This window comes from Phyllopteryx taeniolatus, chromosome 1 (genome assembly GCF_024500385.1).
Source record: "Phyllopteryx taeniolatus isolate TA_2022b chromosome 1, UOR_Ptae_1.2, whole genome shotgun sequence".
Lineage (NCBI taxonomy): Eukaryota > Metazoa > Chordata > Actinopteri > Syngnathiformes > Syngnathidae > Phyllopteryx > Phyllopteryx taeniolatus.
The window spans coordinates 1,112,582-1,130,000 of NC_084502.1; the positions used below are offsets into that span (position 1 = coordinate 1,112,582).

General features: G+C 41.4%; 3 protein-coding genes across 4 annotated transcripts in view; 2 read left to right on the plus strand and 1 right to left on the minus strand.

The window, feature by feature from the left end:
* Positions 1-2,550, minus strand: part of LOC133482190 (DNA (cytosine-5)-methyltransferase 3B-like) — a 31,676-nt gene extending 29,126 nt beyond the window's left edge. The window contains exon 1 of the mRNA XM_061782059.1: positions 2,399-2,550. Within this exon, the coding sequence (XP_061638043.1) occupies positions 2,399-2,400 (2 nt within the window). The 5' untranslated portion in view covers positions 2,401-2,550. The remainder of the gene's footprint in view (positions 1-2,398) is intronic.
* Positions 2,551-5,427: 2,877 nt separating this feature from the next.
* Positions 5,428-11,264, plus strand: commd7 (COMM domain containing 7). The gene is made up of 9 exons (XM_061782311.1): positions 5,428-5,593; positions 5,741-5,794; positions 7,686-7,788; positions 8,941-8,997; positions 9,314-9,351; positions 9,448-9,538; positions 10,770-10,819; positions 10,910-10,958; positions 11,064-11,264. The coding sequence occupies exons 1-9, from the start codon at positions 5,510-5,512 to the stop codon at positions 11,138-11,140; spliced, it is 603 nt and encodes a 200-aa protein (XP_061638295.1). The 5' UTR covers positions 5,428-5,509; the 3' UTR covers positions 11,141-11,264.
* A 1,486-nt stretch (positions 11,265-12,750) lies between these two features.
* The window catches only part of LOC133482346 (nucleolar protein 4-like), a 51,857-nt gene continuing 47,188 nt past the window's right edge, over positions 12,751-17,419 (plus strand). The window contains exons 1-3 of one of the 2 annotated variants that reach the window (XM_061782431.1): positions 12,751-12,886; positions 12,994-13,166; positions 14,742-15,049. In XM_061782431.1, coding sequence (XP_061638415.1) covers positions 14,777-15,049 — 273 coding nt within the window. In that variant the 5' untranslated portion in view covers positions 12,751-12,886; positions 12,994-13,166; positions 14,742-14,776. Of the gene's footprint in view, positions 12,887-12,993; positions 13,167-14,394; positions 14,588-14,741; positions 15,050-17,419 lie in introns of those variants that run through there. The other variant, XM_061782509.1, reaches the window with a different exon arrangement.

Sequence of the window (17,419 nt, forward strand, 5' to 3'; positions counted from 1 at the left end):
TTCGGTGGCTGGAGATTATGGAGGGGATTGTTCACTTCCTAAACGTGCGCGCGTGTGTCAGGGGGCCCTCCGCTTCTCTTTGGGGGCCACATTCCTTGCCAGTCATGTACAACCCCAATTCCAATGAAGTTAAACATGGGTTAAACATAAATAAACACAGAATACAATGATATGCAAATCATGTTCAACCAATATTTCATTGAATACACTACAAAGACAAGATATTTAATGTTCAACCTGATAAACTTGATTGTTTTTAGAAAATAATCATTAACTTAGAATTTTATGGCTGCAACATGGTCCAAAAAAGCTGGGACAGGGTCATGTTTACCACTATGTTACATCACCTTTTCTTTTAACAACATTCAATAAACGTTTGGGAACTGAGGACACTAATTGTTGAAGCTTTGTATGTGGAATTCTTTCCCATTCTTGCTCGATGTACAGCTTCACCCGTTCAACAGTCCGGGGTCTCCGTTGTCGTATTCATATGGGAGACAGATCTGGACTGCAGGCAGGCCAGTCTCGTACCCGCACTCTTTTACGACGAAGCCACGCTATTGTAACACATGCAGAATGTGGTTTTGCATTGTCTTGCTGAAATAAGCAGGGGCGTCCATGAAAAAGACGTTGCTTGGATGGCAGCGTATGCTTCTCCAAAACCTGTATGTACCTTTCAGCATGAATGGTGCCGTCACAGATGTGTAAGTTACCCATGCCATTGGCACTAACACAGCCCCATACCATCACAGATGCTGGCTTTTGAACTTTGCGTCCATAACAGGACACGACGTCCACAATTTCCAAAAACAATTTGAAATGTGGACTTGTCGGACCACAGAACACTTTTCCACTTTGCATTGGTCCATCTTAGATGAGCTCGGGCCTAGAGAAGCCGGCGGCGTTTCTGGGCGTTGTTGATAAATGGCTTTTGCTTTGCATAGTAGAGTTTCAAGTTGCACTTACGGCTGTTGCGTAGAACTGTATTTACTGACATTGGTTTTCTAAAGTGTTCCTGAGCCCATGCGGTGATATCCTTTACACATTGATGTCGGTTTTTGATGCAGTGCCGCCTGAGGGATCGAAGGTCACGGGCATTCGATGTTGGTTTTCGGCCTTGCCGCTTCCATGCAGTGATTTCTCCAGATTCTCTGAACCTTTTGATTATATTATTGACCATATTATTGACACACAAAAAAAAGAATTTGATTATTTGTTTTTATTGTTGAGCAGCAGGTTTCGCTCACTTAAGGTGCAGTACTGCATTTATTTTGATTTTATTTATTCATTTAACATGTTCATTGTACAAGTATTCTCTATTTTGTTTGGAAATCAAATAGATTGTGTTTAATGGGAGAAAAAGTTATTTACCCAAATATTTCTTTTCTTTTTTTAAATTTTTTTTTAATACCCTGTTAGGCTGTAAGCAGAATGGAGGATCTGAATCCCTTTTGTGCCGGAACAGTGGGGCACCGCCATGCAACTAAGTGAGACCCACCGGCTGTCCTTCAAAACAGAATATGAATGTTATCGAATGTTGTAGAATCTGATACAAGTGGCGGCGTTCGCCATAACGGAGCGACGGCTGTGTTGTCGTCATGCTAAATTCCAACCTACAGACAGACTTGACATATTATAGCTTTAAGTGTTGTCGGTTATATTTGCAACTTGGAAGCAAATTACCAACCTAGGGGGCGACAGACTTGACATATTATAGCTTTAAGAGTTGGAGGTTATATTTGCAACTTGGAAGCACATACCTCGGGTCAAACGTTTCCAAGGTCTCGCTAAATCAAGGCTTTTCCAACATATTAATGCACAACATGTCTACAAATCTGTGATTTTCGTCCGCCTGGCTCCTTTCTTGTCATACAGAAAACAATGCCAAAATGCTGGGGGGGGGGGAATAAATCTGCTAATGTATTTAAAGGCCATATCACTCGGCTCTACTAGAAATGATACAATGATGTGCATTCTAAAGTAGTAGTAGCAAAGTGGACCTGGGGTCCATCTGTCTGTTCTCTTCCAAATGTGGCCCCTTGAGCACAAACGTGTGCCCACCGCGACCTGTTCGACTGTGGACCATTCAGTCAAATGCAGCGTGCAAAAAAAAAAAAAAAAAAAGCAAAAGTCGCGACAGACAAAGGCTCACGCTCACTTCATTCACTTGGCGAAATGCGTTAGGAAGCAGTAGAAATGTGTCGCCGGAAAAGTTTCGACTCATACACGTGCGTGCGTGCGTGCCCTGTAGTGTAACGCACGCATGCATGGAACCACGCCACATTGTCGTAACACTTCAATTACAGCACACCGCTCAGTTGGACGAGTTCGTGTGGAGAGGAATTAAAAAAAACACAAAAAAAACAACAACAAAAAAAAGAAGATATCGAGAACTTACATAAGCTGGAAGAAAAGAGTTGCGCTTTCTTTGCCGAACGTGCAAGTGTTCGTCAAGTTCGTCAAGCGGACTCGACGCTGCTGTGCACAAGTCGATCACGGAGTGGGAACGTGCTGCTGCAGATCCGTGCGCGCTCACCGCCCGGCAGCCCATCAGCAAGCCCGCGTCGCAGGAGGGGCGGGCACGGGGCGGGGCACGGGGCGGGCGGGGTGTGTGTGTGTGTGTCTGTGTGTGTGTGTGTGTGTGTGTGTCTGGGTGGTGTCCTCGCTGGGCCGCAGGTGAACTTGTGGCCTCAGCGTACAGCAGGTGTGGCGCAACTTCAGTGCTCGAGACGGGGCCCACCTTTCATTTTGAAAAAAAATGAACAAAACAACAACAAAAAACGCACACATGGGCTAGGAAGTACATGAGGTAAACACACACACACACACAAGAAAAGTTACGATGTGGATCTTAAATATGTACAATTGTTTATTTGCACGTTGAATTTGAATGTAATTCTCGGTTTACAGTATAAATTGACACACACGCACTGATTGTATCTATGTTTAATGCTTGAAATTTGTATTTAACTCTTAAATAGTAATTCCCTTCTCTTTTCCCAAGTAGATATTGATTTTTTTTAAAGTTTTTTTTTTTTGAGGTGGGGGCTGGGGCTTGTACATTTTAGTAGTGTTGATTCAAGTTTCACCAACATGGCACCCGTGGGCACCGTATTGCCCGCTAGGACCACGTGAGTCACCCACGGGCTTGTGCTAAAAGTAGCTCACCAGTGATAGGACATTGTTATTTCTATGGAATTGTATAAATGATCATTTGTCACTCTGCGAAGTTCCATCCTGTTTCAAACGCTCCACCATCATTCCAGTCCCCAAGAAACCTGCAATCTCGGGTCTGAATGACTACAGGTCTGTCGCTTTGACATCTGTGGTCATGAAGTCCTTTGAACGTCTCATGCTGGACCACCTCAAGAGTGTCACAGGTCCCCTGCTGGACCCCCTGCAGTTTGCCTACCAAGCGAACAGGTCTGCGGATGATGCAGTCAACATGGGACTGCACTTCATCCTGGAACACCTCGACAGTGCAGGGACCTACGCGAGGATCCTGTTCGTGGACTTCAGCTCAGCATTCAACACTATCATCCCTGAACTCCTTTCATCCAAGCTTCTCCAGCTCAGCGTCTCACCTGCCATCTGCCAGTGGATTTACAGCTTTCTGACGGGCAGGACACAGCAGGTCAGGGTGGGGGAGGCCACCTCATCCACACACAGCATCAGTACTGGGGCGCCCCAAGGTTCTGTCCTCTCTCCGCTGCTCTTCTCTCTCTACACGAACGACTGCACCTCAGCGAACCCGACTGTCAAACTCCTGAAGTTTGCAGATGACACCACTGTCATCGGCCTCATCAAGGACGGTGACGAGACTGCATTTCGACAGGAAGTGGAGCGGCTGGAGCTGTGGTGCGGCCGACACAACCTGGAGCTGAACATGCTCAAGACTCTAGAGATGATCGTGGACTTCAGGAGGCATCCTTCGCCACAGCTGCCCCTCACGTTGTCCAGCTGCCTTGTCTCAACCGTCGAGACCTTCAAGTTCCTGGGAATTACAATCTCTCAGGACCTGAAGTGGGCAACCAACATCAACTCCGTCCTCAAAAAGGCCCAGCAGAGGATGTACTTCCTGCGGCTTCTGAGAAAGCACGGCCTGCCACCGGAGCTGCTGAGACAGTTCTACACAGCGGTCATCGAATCAGTCCTGTGTTCTTCCATCACAGTCTGGTTTGGTGCTGCGACAAAAAAGGACAAACTCCGACTGCAACGGACAATCAAAACTGCTGAAAGAATTGTCGGCACCCCCCTACCGACCCTTGAGGACTTGCACGCTGCCAGAACTAAGACAAGGGCGTCCAAAATCCTCTCGGACCCTCCGCACCCCGGTCACCAGCTCTTCCAGCTCCTTCCCTCAGGTAGGCGCTACCGATCAATGCAAACTAGAACTAGTAGACATTCCAACAGCTTCTTCCCTCTTGCGATCAACTTCTTAAACACCTAACCTATAATTCCATGACAACAAGCTGGCAATTTTTTTACTTGAGTTCGTTGTCACATTTCTGTGGGGCCAATTATGTATTACTCGTGCACTCACTGTAGTTGTCTCGCCATGCTGCACTATTTGCATATACTGGCCACTCACTCCAGAGTAGCATCTGCCCTATTTGCACACTGATTGAGGAGTATCTGTAACATTTGCACAACCAACATTGTCCCAGATTATCCCACTACTCGTCACTTTAAACCGCATACACTCCTTGCACAATGGTCATTGCACCGGACTATTGCAATATTAGTCATTCGAACTGCTCTAAGTGCTAGAGGACTCTGCATCTTTTTGCACAATTGTTTTTTGTCAATGTCTTTGTCTCCAAAGTGTTCTGTAAATTGACTGTCTGTTGTACTAGAGCGGCTCCAACTACCGGAGACAAATTCCTTGTGTGTTTTGGACATACTTGGCAAATAAAGATGATTCTGATTCTGATTTGAAAATGTATACACTTGCGGAGATTTATAGGAATAAAATGTGGCATTTTATTGATATTTGTTGAGTCCCTTGGTAAATTACTGTTGTGAATTATTATAAGAAATTATCAACATCTGTGTCTTCAGATAGATGAATTTCATGAATCATTAATGATAAAACATAATTAAAGGTAATTTGAGCAAGTTTGTTGTTTCAGAAGTATGTATCAAACTAGTAGATATTCCCATTAATCAGTACCCATGAAATAGCTCTAAATTTAAAAAAAGTTGGTAACCCCGTGCTGTTTGATACAATATGTTTGAATTTTAATAGATTTGATTTAAAAAATACGTGAAATAGGGTGTTCTAGATATTCTACTTTAAGAATGCAAATACAGTCTTGTCATTCCCCCCCAGCGTTTACGATTACTTTGCCACATCAGATATGGCGCCGAAATTGTCGTACCAGTCACAAGCGAAGATGGTATTTATTTATATGTCTATGTACGCAGTGGTTAACCCGGAAGTGGAACTGCTTGACCTTCTTCAGTCTTTTCAGGGTTTTGCGGCGAAGTCTCAAAAAAGTGTCTTCAAATGATGCAGCTCCACTTCACTAAAGATGCTTTACCGGCGTCTGTCAGCGGCGACTTCCAAAACCTCAACAAATTCAACGAGCAGGTAAACGCGCGACATTCGAGCGGACGTCTGGCTCATTTCGCCAAAGAAAGGTTGAACGAAGCTGGCGGATGACATCAAATCACTCGACGTTCTCCCAAAGCTTCTCAAGCGTTCATCGATTTGTCGCAAACTTTTGTTGATTTTCAGCAATTTCTTCGACTGATGGAAATTCTCTTCCAGTTTTTGTTAAAGCCCAAAGAGGTAAACACACGCATAGAAATGATTCAGACATTTGCGTGCATTTTATTTTCCTAGATCTGTATGATATTTGTTGCCATATTGTTGACAGATTCCGAGGGAAATTAAGTTACACTTTTATGAATTAAAAATATACCTTTATTACACATAAAAGAACAATAACAAAAACCTAGCTCCTCCAGTACCACCATAATGGCCAATATTAACACAGTGGCGTAGTATACTCAAGTCCTCATGAAAAACAAGGCAGAGGTTTTACTGTAGTCGCCCCAAAATATCCATCCATCCATCCATTTTCTGAGCCGCTTCTCCTCACCAGGGTCGCAGGCGTGCTGGAGCCTATCCCAGCTATCATCGGGCAGGAGGCGGGGTACACCCTGAACTGGTTGCCAGCCAATCGCAGGGCACATACAAACAAACAACCATTCGCACTCACATTCACACCTACGGGCAATTTAGAGTCCCCAATTAATGCATGTTTTTGGGATGTGGGGGAAACCGGAGTGCCCGGAGAAAACCCACGCAGGCACGGGGAGAACATGCAAACTCCACACAGGCGGGGCCGGGGATTGAACCCTGCTCCTCAGAACTGTGAGGCTGACGCTCTAACCAGTCGGCCACCGTGCCGCCGCCCCAAAATATATTTAATATTATTGTAAGCCTCTGTAACATTATGCACAGTTTGAACATTAACACCGCTGCGTTCAAATCTAGTGAAATTTAAAACATGCGCAATTATTCAATACGCCAAATGCGAAACGTCACGTGACCAAACCCGGAAGCCGGGTTAGCTGACTTCCTGTGTATGCTGCACGAACGAACATGGTTCCGGGTTGATGACGTAACCGCTTGAAACTGACTCACTAAAATTTTGTTTTCTTTATGCCTGGTGTCTTTGGACAAAAGTTAAAATCCATGCACATCATTTATTTATACAAATATGATATATGTGAACACGCACAAAGCCTAAACATCGAATATTGCCATCTTTGGTGGCTCCGTGGTGACATCTTGTGCTTAACAAAAGACATCGTAGGCGTTGAAAGTTCCTGCGGGTGCTTCGATCCGTTTTCCCTCGTTGTTCACACCAACCTAACTCTGAGGAATACAAAACACAACAAGTCTCTGGAGTCTGGAACATGCTTTTTTTTTTTTTTTTTTTTTTTGGTTTGTCAAGCTGTTTGCCTTTGCCAACAGATTCAGAACTAGGAAGCACACTAATTCCTCGTGGCTCATGAAAGCGACTCGCCTACGATGAGTCTTGTACATCGACAATGTCACCGTGACCAAGCACACCGGCGTGGTAAATTCCGATTAAATACGAAACTTTCAAACATTTTCAAGCTTTTTTAAAAAAATATTTATTTACAATAACTTTGTACAGTACTGTGCGTTTTAGGACATAAAAAAAACTACAAAACAATAATTTTGTACTGTCCTGTAATGTTATTATTATTATTATTATTACTATATTAGTCCGTTCTATTGAGGTTCCGCTGTATACCGGATTAAAACGTGTTGCACCAAAAGTTAATATACAAAAAGATCCCTAAATGTTTAAAAAAAAAAACATTAAGGAATGGACTATGAGTGGAAAGTACAATATTGATCCTTATACATATCGATATATGTAAGGATGAATTATTATACTGTATACCCAATATGTGCAGTGCATGAAATATTTATTGATATGCATAATATGTATGCAAAACAGTTCAAACTTCAAGTGGAATTAAAGCCTTAAAAAAAAAAAGTTGGTTACTTATTTAAAAGTGCTAATATATGGAAAATAATTTTAGAATATTTGTATAATACTACTGCTCCAGACAATTGTGTGTGTGTGTGTGTGTGTGTGTGTGTGTGTGTGTGTGTGTGTGTGTGTGTGTGTGTGTAGACAGAGAAGTTAATGCAGCAGCTAAGTGACTTTGCAGGTGAAAACAGGATGAGTGCAGGCCCACTCAAAAACCTCATGAAGAGCGTCATCTTCGTGCCACAGGGTGACCTTGTCGCACACGCACGCATGCATGCATGCACGCACACGCATGTGCAGTATAATAAAGAAGCAGAACCAGGTTCCGCAGTTACACACAATCCATTCTGGCATGACTCTCTACGGAAGAGTTTTTAGGCCACACTGAGAAGAAAAAAATTCAAGACTTACCAAAAAAAAAAACAACCTCATTCTGAGAAAATATACAACTTCATCCCGAATTTACAATTTTAATCCTGAAAATGTACAACTTTTGATCTCGGAAATATGACTTAAAAAAATAAATAAAATAAATAAATATTATTTTGTAAACATCAGGCTTTTTTTTTCTAAAAAAAACCAAAACGATATACTCTTCATATTGTGGTTTAAATCTCGAAAGTATATGATTTATCTGGAAAATATACCACTTTTTATATTTAAAATATACTCCATTGTTCTTGTGACTTTAATTTAAAAAATATTACGACTTAACGATAGAAAACTGTAAGTTTATTCTTGAAAATAACTTTTTTTCCCACTGAAAATATACGCCCATTCTCGTAATAATTAGAGTTTGATCATAGAAAATACGCAACTTTTCTCATGGAAAATATACTGCATTTTATCTAAATATGACTTAATTATCATTGTATAAATTTAGTCTAAAAAAAATATCTCGAAAATGTACAACTTTTTACCTGAAAATGTAGATCTTAATTCTCGTATTATTACGACTGAAATCACAAAAGTATGTCACTTGTGTTGAACATATGTTCTTATAAAAAAGATTATTATGCTAAAATAACTCTTCTTGAGAAAAATGTAACTTTATTCTTGTAATATTATGACTTTAAGCTTGAAAATATACTACTTTATTCTTCTATTACAACTTAAATATTGAAAATATACCACTATTCTTCAAAATATAACAACTTTTCATCTTGGAAATATTTGACTAACCTTAACCTTTTCTTAATCTAAAAAATATGCAACTTTATTCTTTTAAGGTTATGACTTTTTTTCCCTTCTTTCTTTTCAGTGTGGCCCTCGTACTCATGCGTAGCATTTGTCTTAAATGTCACACAAACATAAAATGAAGTTGAGCCTTTTTATTGGTTTTGAGAAAAAAAAAAAACAACAACAACAAAAAACTGTTTTTGTTTCCTTTCCTCTTCAGGTGCGATGAAGCGAAACCTGACGGCCGAGCAGCTGAAAGAAGATCTGCAGACTTTAGGTATGCCATATACATTTCGTATACTCCCTGTTATGTTGCGGGTCAAATTGACCCTTAGCAAAGTTCCAAACTCCCAAGAAAAATATTTTTAAAATATAGATTCTCATTGTTGTTATTGTGTAACTTACCTACCCAAAAACCGCAGCTATTTGCGTTTTTTGGGCTCTTTCTGAGACACCAAAGCTCTGTATAAATAGGAATTGGTGTCAAGGAAGTACAGTATAATATATACAAATCATGCGACGGTCTCACGTGTCAATCAGATGTTTTATTTATTTATTTATTTATTTTTTGTATTTATTTTTTGCCGCTGCAGGACTTCACGAGGACAAGGCGGCTCATTTTTCACAACAGGTCTCGCTGTTTCTCCAAGTCGCAATTGGCTTTGACCTTTGAAAGCCATTCGGCCCCCTGGGGGTCAGTCCCACTAACGCGCGTCCTCCCTTGCAGTGGGCGGAGCATCGCGCGGGGCTGTGCAGACTGGCCGCACAGCAGACGCTGACCGTCAACCGGCTGGTGGACATGGAATGGAAGTTTGGCGGTGAGAGGAATCATAAAAATGGACATTATTATGTATAATTATTGATTTATAATTTTTCTTGACATTTATATAATATATGCAGAGGGCTGCAAAACCTGGTATATAGTTTTTATGATGAAAAACAAAACAAAAACAATAGCTTTATTAAATGGGAGGGAAAGCCACAATGCACTTGACATACGCAACCATTGCGGGTAGTTGTCGCGTAAATTTCGGTCGCCAGCAGAGGGTGATATTGCTTAAAATGGTTGCGCCCTCCATTTGCGGGAGATTGACGAATGATTCGTTTGAATTCGTATTCCACAAATGCAATATTAACCAGAATACTGTGTTTCTTGGGGGGGGGGAAACAAGTGTGTTTCCTTCCACTTTGCCTCACTATTAGAGTAACATACAAATTACCATGAAGTACAATCACTTTAGCATTTCGACATTCCTATTGTCGGAGTTTCTACACTCAAGCAATTTCTTGGCATGAATTTACACACGTCCTTAACATTGCCTGAGTTTCTTGACGACATGTTATCTGTGACAACACCCCAAAAGAAGAAATCCACTGGGGTGAGGTGTAGTGATGCTGGTGGCCAAAATAAATCAAGAAGTAATTGAGAAAAATAAATATAAAAGGTAAATAATAAAGAACTTATTAATCTAGAGACTACATGGTGGTGCCTTGAGATACAAGTTGAATTCATTCCATGGCCCAAATCATCTTTCCCCATCGAAACGAGTTGAAATGCCTTTTAAACGTTCCAGCCCTCCCAAAATGTGTAATGTGCTTTTTAATAAGAGAGAGAGAAAAAAAAAACAGTACTCCATAATATTGTACTTTCTAAAAACGTACAGTAGTGACATCATTTATTAGAATGTCTAAAATTAAACAGTTTTTGTCACACTTTTCAATTCAGTTAGATGAACATTGTGCTGCTCCTGGTGTGTGCATCTTGGCCACCTGGCGGCAGTAAAGATTCGGATATGTCGCCAAATGTAGGGAGTAAAAGTGCAAAGTCATAAGAAAAAAAAGTACGGATGTATGAAAAATCTCCAAGTGTAGTAGCAAACCTTTTGCACTTCTTTTCTTCTCAAGCCTGTCGTAAAGTTTTATTTTTATTTTTTTTAAATCTATTTTTGAAAGATTTTCTTTCATTTGTGGCATTGTTCCTTTTGATCAATCAAGTTTCACTTAAGACTCGACGGGTGTGTTTAGCGTTCAATGTTTGTGACTCCACAGTGACTGTCGGTACCAGCGAGATCCACAAGATGAGCAACATCTTTCTGCAGGTAGCAACCTGCACGCGCACACATTTTGTGTGTGTGTGTGTGTGTGTGTTTGTGGATGTCAAATGTTTTCTTGGTCTTCCTTGTTTGCAGGTGAAACTAGTTGTCCAGAAGGGGAATGCCACAGAAAACCTCTACATGGGTGAGGAATTGTGATAAACGATTATCTAAGTGCATTGTGGGAATTGTAGTCCAGATGGTTTTGGCGCGTGATCGTTTTTTTTTTTTCCCCCCTTGAATGTTTCAGAGTTGAGCCTCCCTCAGTTTTACAACTTCCTGCACGAGATGGAGAGAGCCAAGGCGAGCATGGACTCGTTCAGCTGAGTGTGCGTCTACATTTGTGTAGCCTTTTGTCTTTGTGTTTATGCATTATGCGTGGGCACAATTTCAAATTTCGACAAGCCACAACACATTTATATCCAATAATAAAGTTATGTCAAAAATACAATGAATGTGTCTGTTGAAAAATATATATGCATACGTTATATACAATACCAATGGGCAGAGGTGCGTAGCAACATTTACTTGATTACATTTACTTGACTACGTTTTGTAGAAAAGTGTACTTGTCAGAGTAGTGTCAATGCGACATACATTTTACTCATACTTTTCTTAGACGGACGCTACTCTTACTCCGTTACTTAGACCTTCATTGCACTCGTCACACTGGCTTCACGACAATGTTGTCTCGTGTAAAGTTTGGGAAAAGGTTCGTGTTGTGTGCATCGAACAACAAGAACCGAACTCACAAAGAATTAATCGAAAGTTGTAAATGAACAGGTTTAGTCACTACAACAACTTTAGGGTACAGCGAATTGATACACGAGTAACACACGCACACAAAACTATTACACTACAGGAAAAATCCAAAACTCCCATTACCTATAAAACAATTGGTTAAAACTGTTTACAATTGCTGCTCGACATGGCAGGAAGTCGGCGTCTCTGGCCAAATCTCATTTCTTTCTTTGCAACCTCCTGGGTCCTCACTCCTCTTGTTTACATGTTGGCGCCTCCCAGCAGATATCCCATTGAGGAGACGAGGGGAGAATAACAAATGTTGGAAGAAGTGAGACTTTGGCTCCTCGATGTGGTCGTTTCACGGAGACGGCAATTCAAGATGAAGTCACGCCATTGGCGAGCGCCACTAATCAATCGTTGCTGTGTCTGGATTAGTATCGCAACACTTGATGCTTTATTTTCCAAGTAGAAATAAATTGAAGTCAAATATGAAAAGTAAACAAAGAAAGCTATTTTAAGACCATTTCTTGTAACTACATTTGACCGAGTTTGTTATTTTATTAAGCTATAAGTATTGTAAAGTGATATTGTTAGGGCTACTTCTTAAACTGGATTCAGATTTTTCTAACATAACAGTTGGCCTACTCGTCTTACTGGGGTACAATTATTGGCTACGCTACCCACCTCTGCCAGTGGGGATCTTGTGGGAGAGCGGGTAAGAACTCAAAAGTGCAGCTGTGCCTTTTTCGCCCGGGAAGTGTTGTACAGGGACCCGGGTAGAGTTCATCGGGGATCTGCACGCCCAGGAACTTGCTACTGCTGACGTCTTCCACGGCAGCGTCATCGATGAGCGGCGTGTGTGTGTGACTGAGCCGAGATTTCCTAAAGTCAACGTTGATCTCCTTTGTCTTGTCAACAGTGAGGATCAGGTTGTTGACCTTGCGCCAGTCCACCAGGTGCTTCACCTCTGTCCTTGTAGGCCAGTTTGCTGTCCTACTGGATGAGGCCCGCATCAGTCGTCGTCCGCAAACTTTAGTCAGTGGTTGGAATTGTATCTGCGACTGCAGTCGTGGGTAATCAGGACGAACAGCAGGGGGCTAAGAACACAGCCTTGCGGTGTACCGTTGTTCAGGGAGATGATGCTGAGGGTGTTATTATTCATACACAGCCAGACTGGTGAGGAAGGCCAGTAGCCATTTGGATAGCAGCGGTGCTGAGTACAAAATGACCGAATTTACGCGTCAGATGCCGGGGGATGATCGTGTTGATTGGGATGAGTTCAAGACTAAATTGTCCAAAGGTCCAGTAGTCCCAGGACAGCTGGCATAGGTAGGTTGTAGCTCACTCACAACCCTAATAAAAACAAGTGGTACAGAAAGTGGATGGACTTCTGATTGGCTGAACTCAAGGGTGGGATATAAATTTGAACCACACAGAAGAAGAACCCAACAGAGGAGGAAGAGGAAGTGAGAGCGATGTTCCTCTTCACAACGGGCGGCAGACCATGCTGCTGGGGTGGCGGAACCTGGACTGCGGCCAGCTTCCTCGTTGGCATCATGTGACTGACTGCTCTCCAAAGTGTTGCTGCATCCACGACCTTACACATACCGTACGTACTATACTTTTTTTTTTTTATTTTATATATTTTTTTACATTCTGGAAAATATTTGGCATAGACAATGCAGTGTCAAAACATTTAGCTGAGGAGTCGCTGGCAGACACTAGTTTTTCTTTTTCCGATGTGTCATTTGTGATACTTCTATGTAGCACAAACCAGTTATTCGCAACCATGTGTGCTGCGGTACATGATCCAACTTCACTGAATTGATCTGAAAGTTATTCATTTAATACAATGTAACTGTTCATCTATCGATGCCAGCGACGTATAGTGATGGCGGGACAATTAAATACTCTTCCACTAGATGGCAGAAGATCCAATTCAGCTACGTACGTATTTAGCAGTTGCCTTTCATACAACAAAATAATACAGACACGTCTTTGTAAATTAGAATACGGTAGCACAGCTCATTTTATTTTCAGCATTGCAATTCCGAAAGTGAATAACACATAAATTATACAGATTCATTCATTCAACTTTTCATTTCCATATTCAAATCTTTTTGACCGTTTCTTATGTAACACTAATTTCTTGGAGATGAGTTTTGAATTTAACTTTTAGTCTAATTTATTGAGAGGCACCAGTGTGAGTAAATTTGGATGAGGTCCTCAATATTTCACGATACAGTGAACCCCGGTTTGTCATTTGCAAATTTTTTGCAGATTTTGAGCCAAGGCCAAAGCAAAAACCATCTTGCTTCGACAGCGTCTTGGTGCTGTCGTGAGTTGCGGCGCTTCATTTATCCAAAAGTAGCCCTTTACCGTTATCTTGTGGCATCTAATGGCAACTATGCTTAAAATGCCAACACACAGATGTTACAGTAGTCCCTCGTTTATCGTTGGCGTCACGTTCCCAGCGCGAGGCGCGCATTTGGTAGACCCGTCTGCGTCAATATTCACGAGCTCCGTGGATGTCTCAGGCATTTTTTATTTAAAGGGAATGAGAGGAGCCACGTTGATTGGACGGGAATGAAGTCGGCTGGGAACGCCGCCACACCAGCGCAGACGTCCCTCTTTTAAATACGCTAACTTACTGACCAACAGCGAGTCTAGCACCGGTTTCCTTGCAGAGTTGGAACCCCATATGTTTATTTCTTGCTTCGTTTATAATACCAATACAAAATATGCATGCGAGTATATTTATCCACTTGGGGTGGCCATCCTCACTTTCCAATGCAGTATTTGTGTCTTTGAAAGTGTGTGGCTTTAAAAGGTGGGGCCTAGCCTGTTGACTGACGTGGGAATCAGCAAATGAGATTTCAAAACACTTTGGCTAACATTTATGACAGAGAGGGCATTTTTTTCTTCTAAATATTGTTGAATGCGCTACCTCGTGGCTATGTATATTTTGGTGACATTTGGTGCCCCGTCATATTGTTCTAAAGTACTGTGTGCCTCGGCTGGATTGGAAAGGTTGGGAAACAGCGGCACACGCGACATTTAGTATCAACACTTCATTTGCGCAAATTAAATTCGGTGGATGTGAACAAATGTTGTGGTCCAAATAATTTTGGATGCGACGTGCGCGGGCACACTAATGAGCGCACTTTGTCTTTCCTCCTTCAAGAGAAGTCAACTAAGTGCACGTGCGTCGCTCCAATCATGTCGACGAGCCGCACGGCGCGAGACCAGAACCGGGACCGGAACCGGGGCCGGACTTTCCGGCAGTGGTGCCTGCGGACGTACGCGGAGTCCGGAAAGACGAAGACGGTGACCCGGCGCAAGTACGACAACATCCTGCACGCTCTGTTGCACGACGACCTCAACCCACCAAACCACAAGAACGCCAAGTTCAAGGTCTGGATCAAGTCCAAAGGCTTCCAGGTGGGGACGCTGCGGGACGTCAAAGTCCTCTTTGTGCCCGTCAAGACGACGGTGAGTGGGTCCGCTTCGCCTTACCCTTCGCTGCACACTGTGCGCGCTCACGCACGCGCGCGTGAGCGCGCACGTGGTCCAACACTCAAATAACCACCAAGCTGACACACGATTCTTTTTGCATTTTGAATTCGAAAAAAAAAGATTGACAATGAATGTACGAATTACGTATTTAGTTGATTTTCCATATAAGTATTTATTTATTGAATTTCCATTGTTTTTAAATGCTGTGTGACGGGCCATCTAATTTTTGGGGATAACAAATCATGTGACACATGACCAATTGAGTAGGCCTATTCTTAAAATTACACCATTTGTTTCTCATTTATGAATTTGTAAATGTTGATAAATACATTTGATACATTTATTTTTTACATTTAGTTTCATAACTTTTATTTGAATGAACATTTTTTCAGCTTAACAAACGTTTTTATGTTAAATATTTTGTATAAAAACAATATTTTTCAATCCTTTTTACATTTTATTTTATAATTACATTTTTTATACATTTATTTTAATTCACTTTAATTTTTTCCCTCTCTCTCTCTGTTTGTCTCACTTTTGTCTCCCTTGAGCTGCTTGCCATCCCAAATAATCTTTTACATCACAAATAATGTGAAAGTGAACAATTTGTACTTTAAAAAAATATTTTAGTATTTAAAACGTTTTTTTAAAGGTAATATTGTTTCATGACATTTATTATTGTAATTAAAAAAAAAAAATCATTGTTTTGAAACGTAACCACGTGTCACAAATCATTTGCATTCCAAATAATGTTATTTATAAAAAATCAACTCCCAAAATTTGTACTTAATTTTTATTGGTTGCAGTAATGCACTCCACTTTTCCTCCTTTGCAATAAAACATGATTCATCCACACAACGGATCCATTCCTACAATCGTATTGTCATGTCCATAACTACTATTCACAATTGGCAAAAAAAAAAAAAAAAAAGAGTCAGATAAACATTTATAATGGCTGACATTTAGCGCAACATTTTGCAAATTCTTTGCATTATACAGTGTGACCCCACTGTCTCGCGGTTTATCGTTCAGAGAGACTGAGTCTATGGGGAGTTGATGGTTGCCATGGTGATGGTCAGAATCCTTGCACCTTGTCCTTGTTGTGTTGAGTCTTTCATTTATCTGAGTGTGACTTGTTTGGTCTGGATAGGAAAGATGAAGGTGAAAAAAACACTTAGTGCCTGTCTGAATTTTCACATTTTTGGGGGGGGGGGCGTGGAAAGGAAAAAAACATTTGAACATTTTAGCCAACGTCGCTCATCGGCCACTTGTTGCTAGGCAGAATTTATCAAATGTTCATGAACTAGTAAGCCACTTAGCGTGGTGACGTAAAGGGGAACACATGAGGAACAGCCTCGTCGTGATTAAACTGCAGCGGGTTACCATGGCAACCAGTCCGACCTGCACCTACGGACGTGTGTGTTTGTTGGTCAAAAAGGTGGACATATAATAGCTTGAGATGAATTGTGTGTGTGTGTGTGACTCAATTCAATTCAAGCTATTATATGTCCACCTTTTTGACCCACAAACACACACCCACAATGAGGTCTGAGGTGGCCCTGAAATGTAACCAATTGTAACCAATGTGTCTGACTTTGATCAACTTTTCGCATAAACCGACTGCTGTAATGTTTCGACACATTTTGACTCGCACCTGTACACCTGCCTGTTGACCCTCGCACACATACCAACTCGCTGCAATGGAAAAAAAACTGCCGTTCTTTTCGGGAAACGTTTTGAGGGGCCACATACGGTTACTTTATACTGTACTGTATTATTTTATTGAACTGCAACATGGCGCTATTGTTAAGGAAGACGCGAATTGCCCATACGGAAATCGATGAGAAATAAATTGCATTCATTGATCGCACTAGTGCATTTCTGCAACAGAGTCTCTCCACGCTTTGCTTTTTAGCCTCGTGTACCTGTACGTAACGTCACTGTCGGGCGGAAACTTACGTCCCAAAATGTAATTTCTTGTCACAAATCCATAAAATTGGTCAGTCCCCATGTGGACCTGTTATGTTGACAAATTATTGTTCAATCTAAAGCAGAGTGTCAAACTCATTTTGTTGCAGTTTCCATCAGAGGCCCGTTATGACTGTGAAATCATATAAATATTTAAGCGCTTTATAGTACTATTACATATAAACAGCAAATTTTTGGATAGCTACAGGGGTTTTGAAATCAGAAGTCAAGGATAATAGTTTGTTTAACTAGTGCTGAAGTTACTGTAAAAAGGGGTTTGGTAAATGCCTGCAATATCTCAACATTATATTCATTACAAATGACAATTTCAGATTTGGTACAAATTTTAGCAAGAATCACGGAAGTTGACGCACATGA

Excerpts from the sequence above, each read along its gene's own strand:
- commd7 (XM_061782311.1), top strand. The coding sequence starts at position 5,510 with ATGATGCAGCTCCACTTCACTAAAGATGCTTTACCGGCGTCTGTCAGC. Across the intron at positions 5,795-7,685 it reads TTTTGTTAAAGCCCAAAGAG|ACAGAGAAGTTAATGCAGCA; the intron begins GTAAACACACGC and ends GTGTGTGTGTAG. Across the intron at positions 10,959-11,063 it reads CACAGAAAACCTCTACATGG|AGTTGAGCCTCCCTCAGTTT; the intron begins GTGAGGAATTGT and ends TGAATGTTTCAG.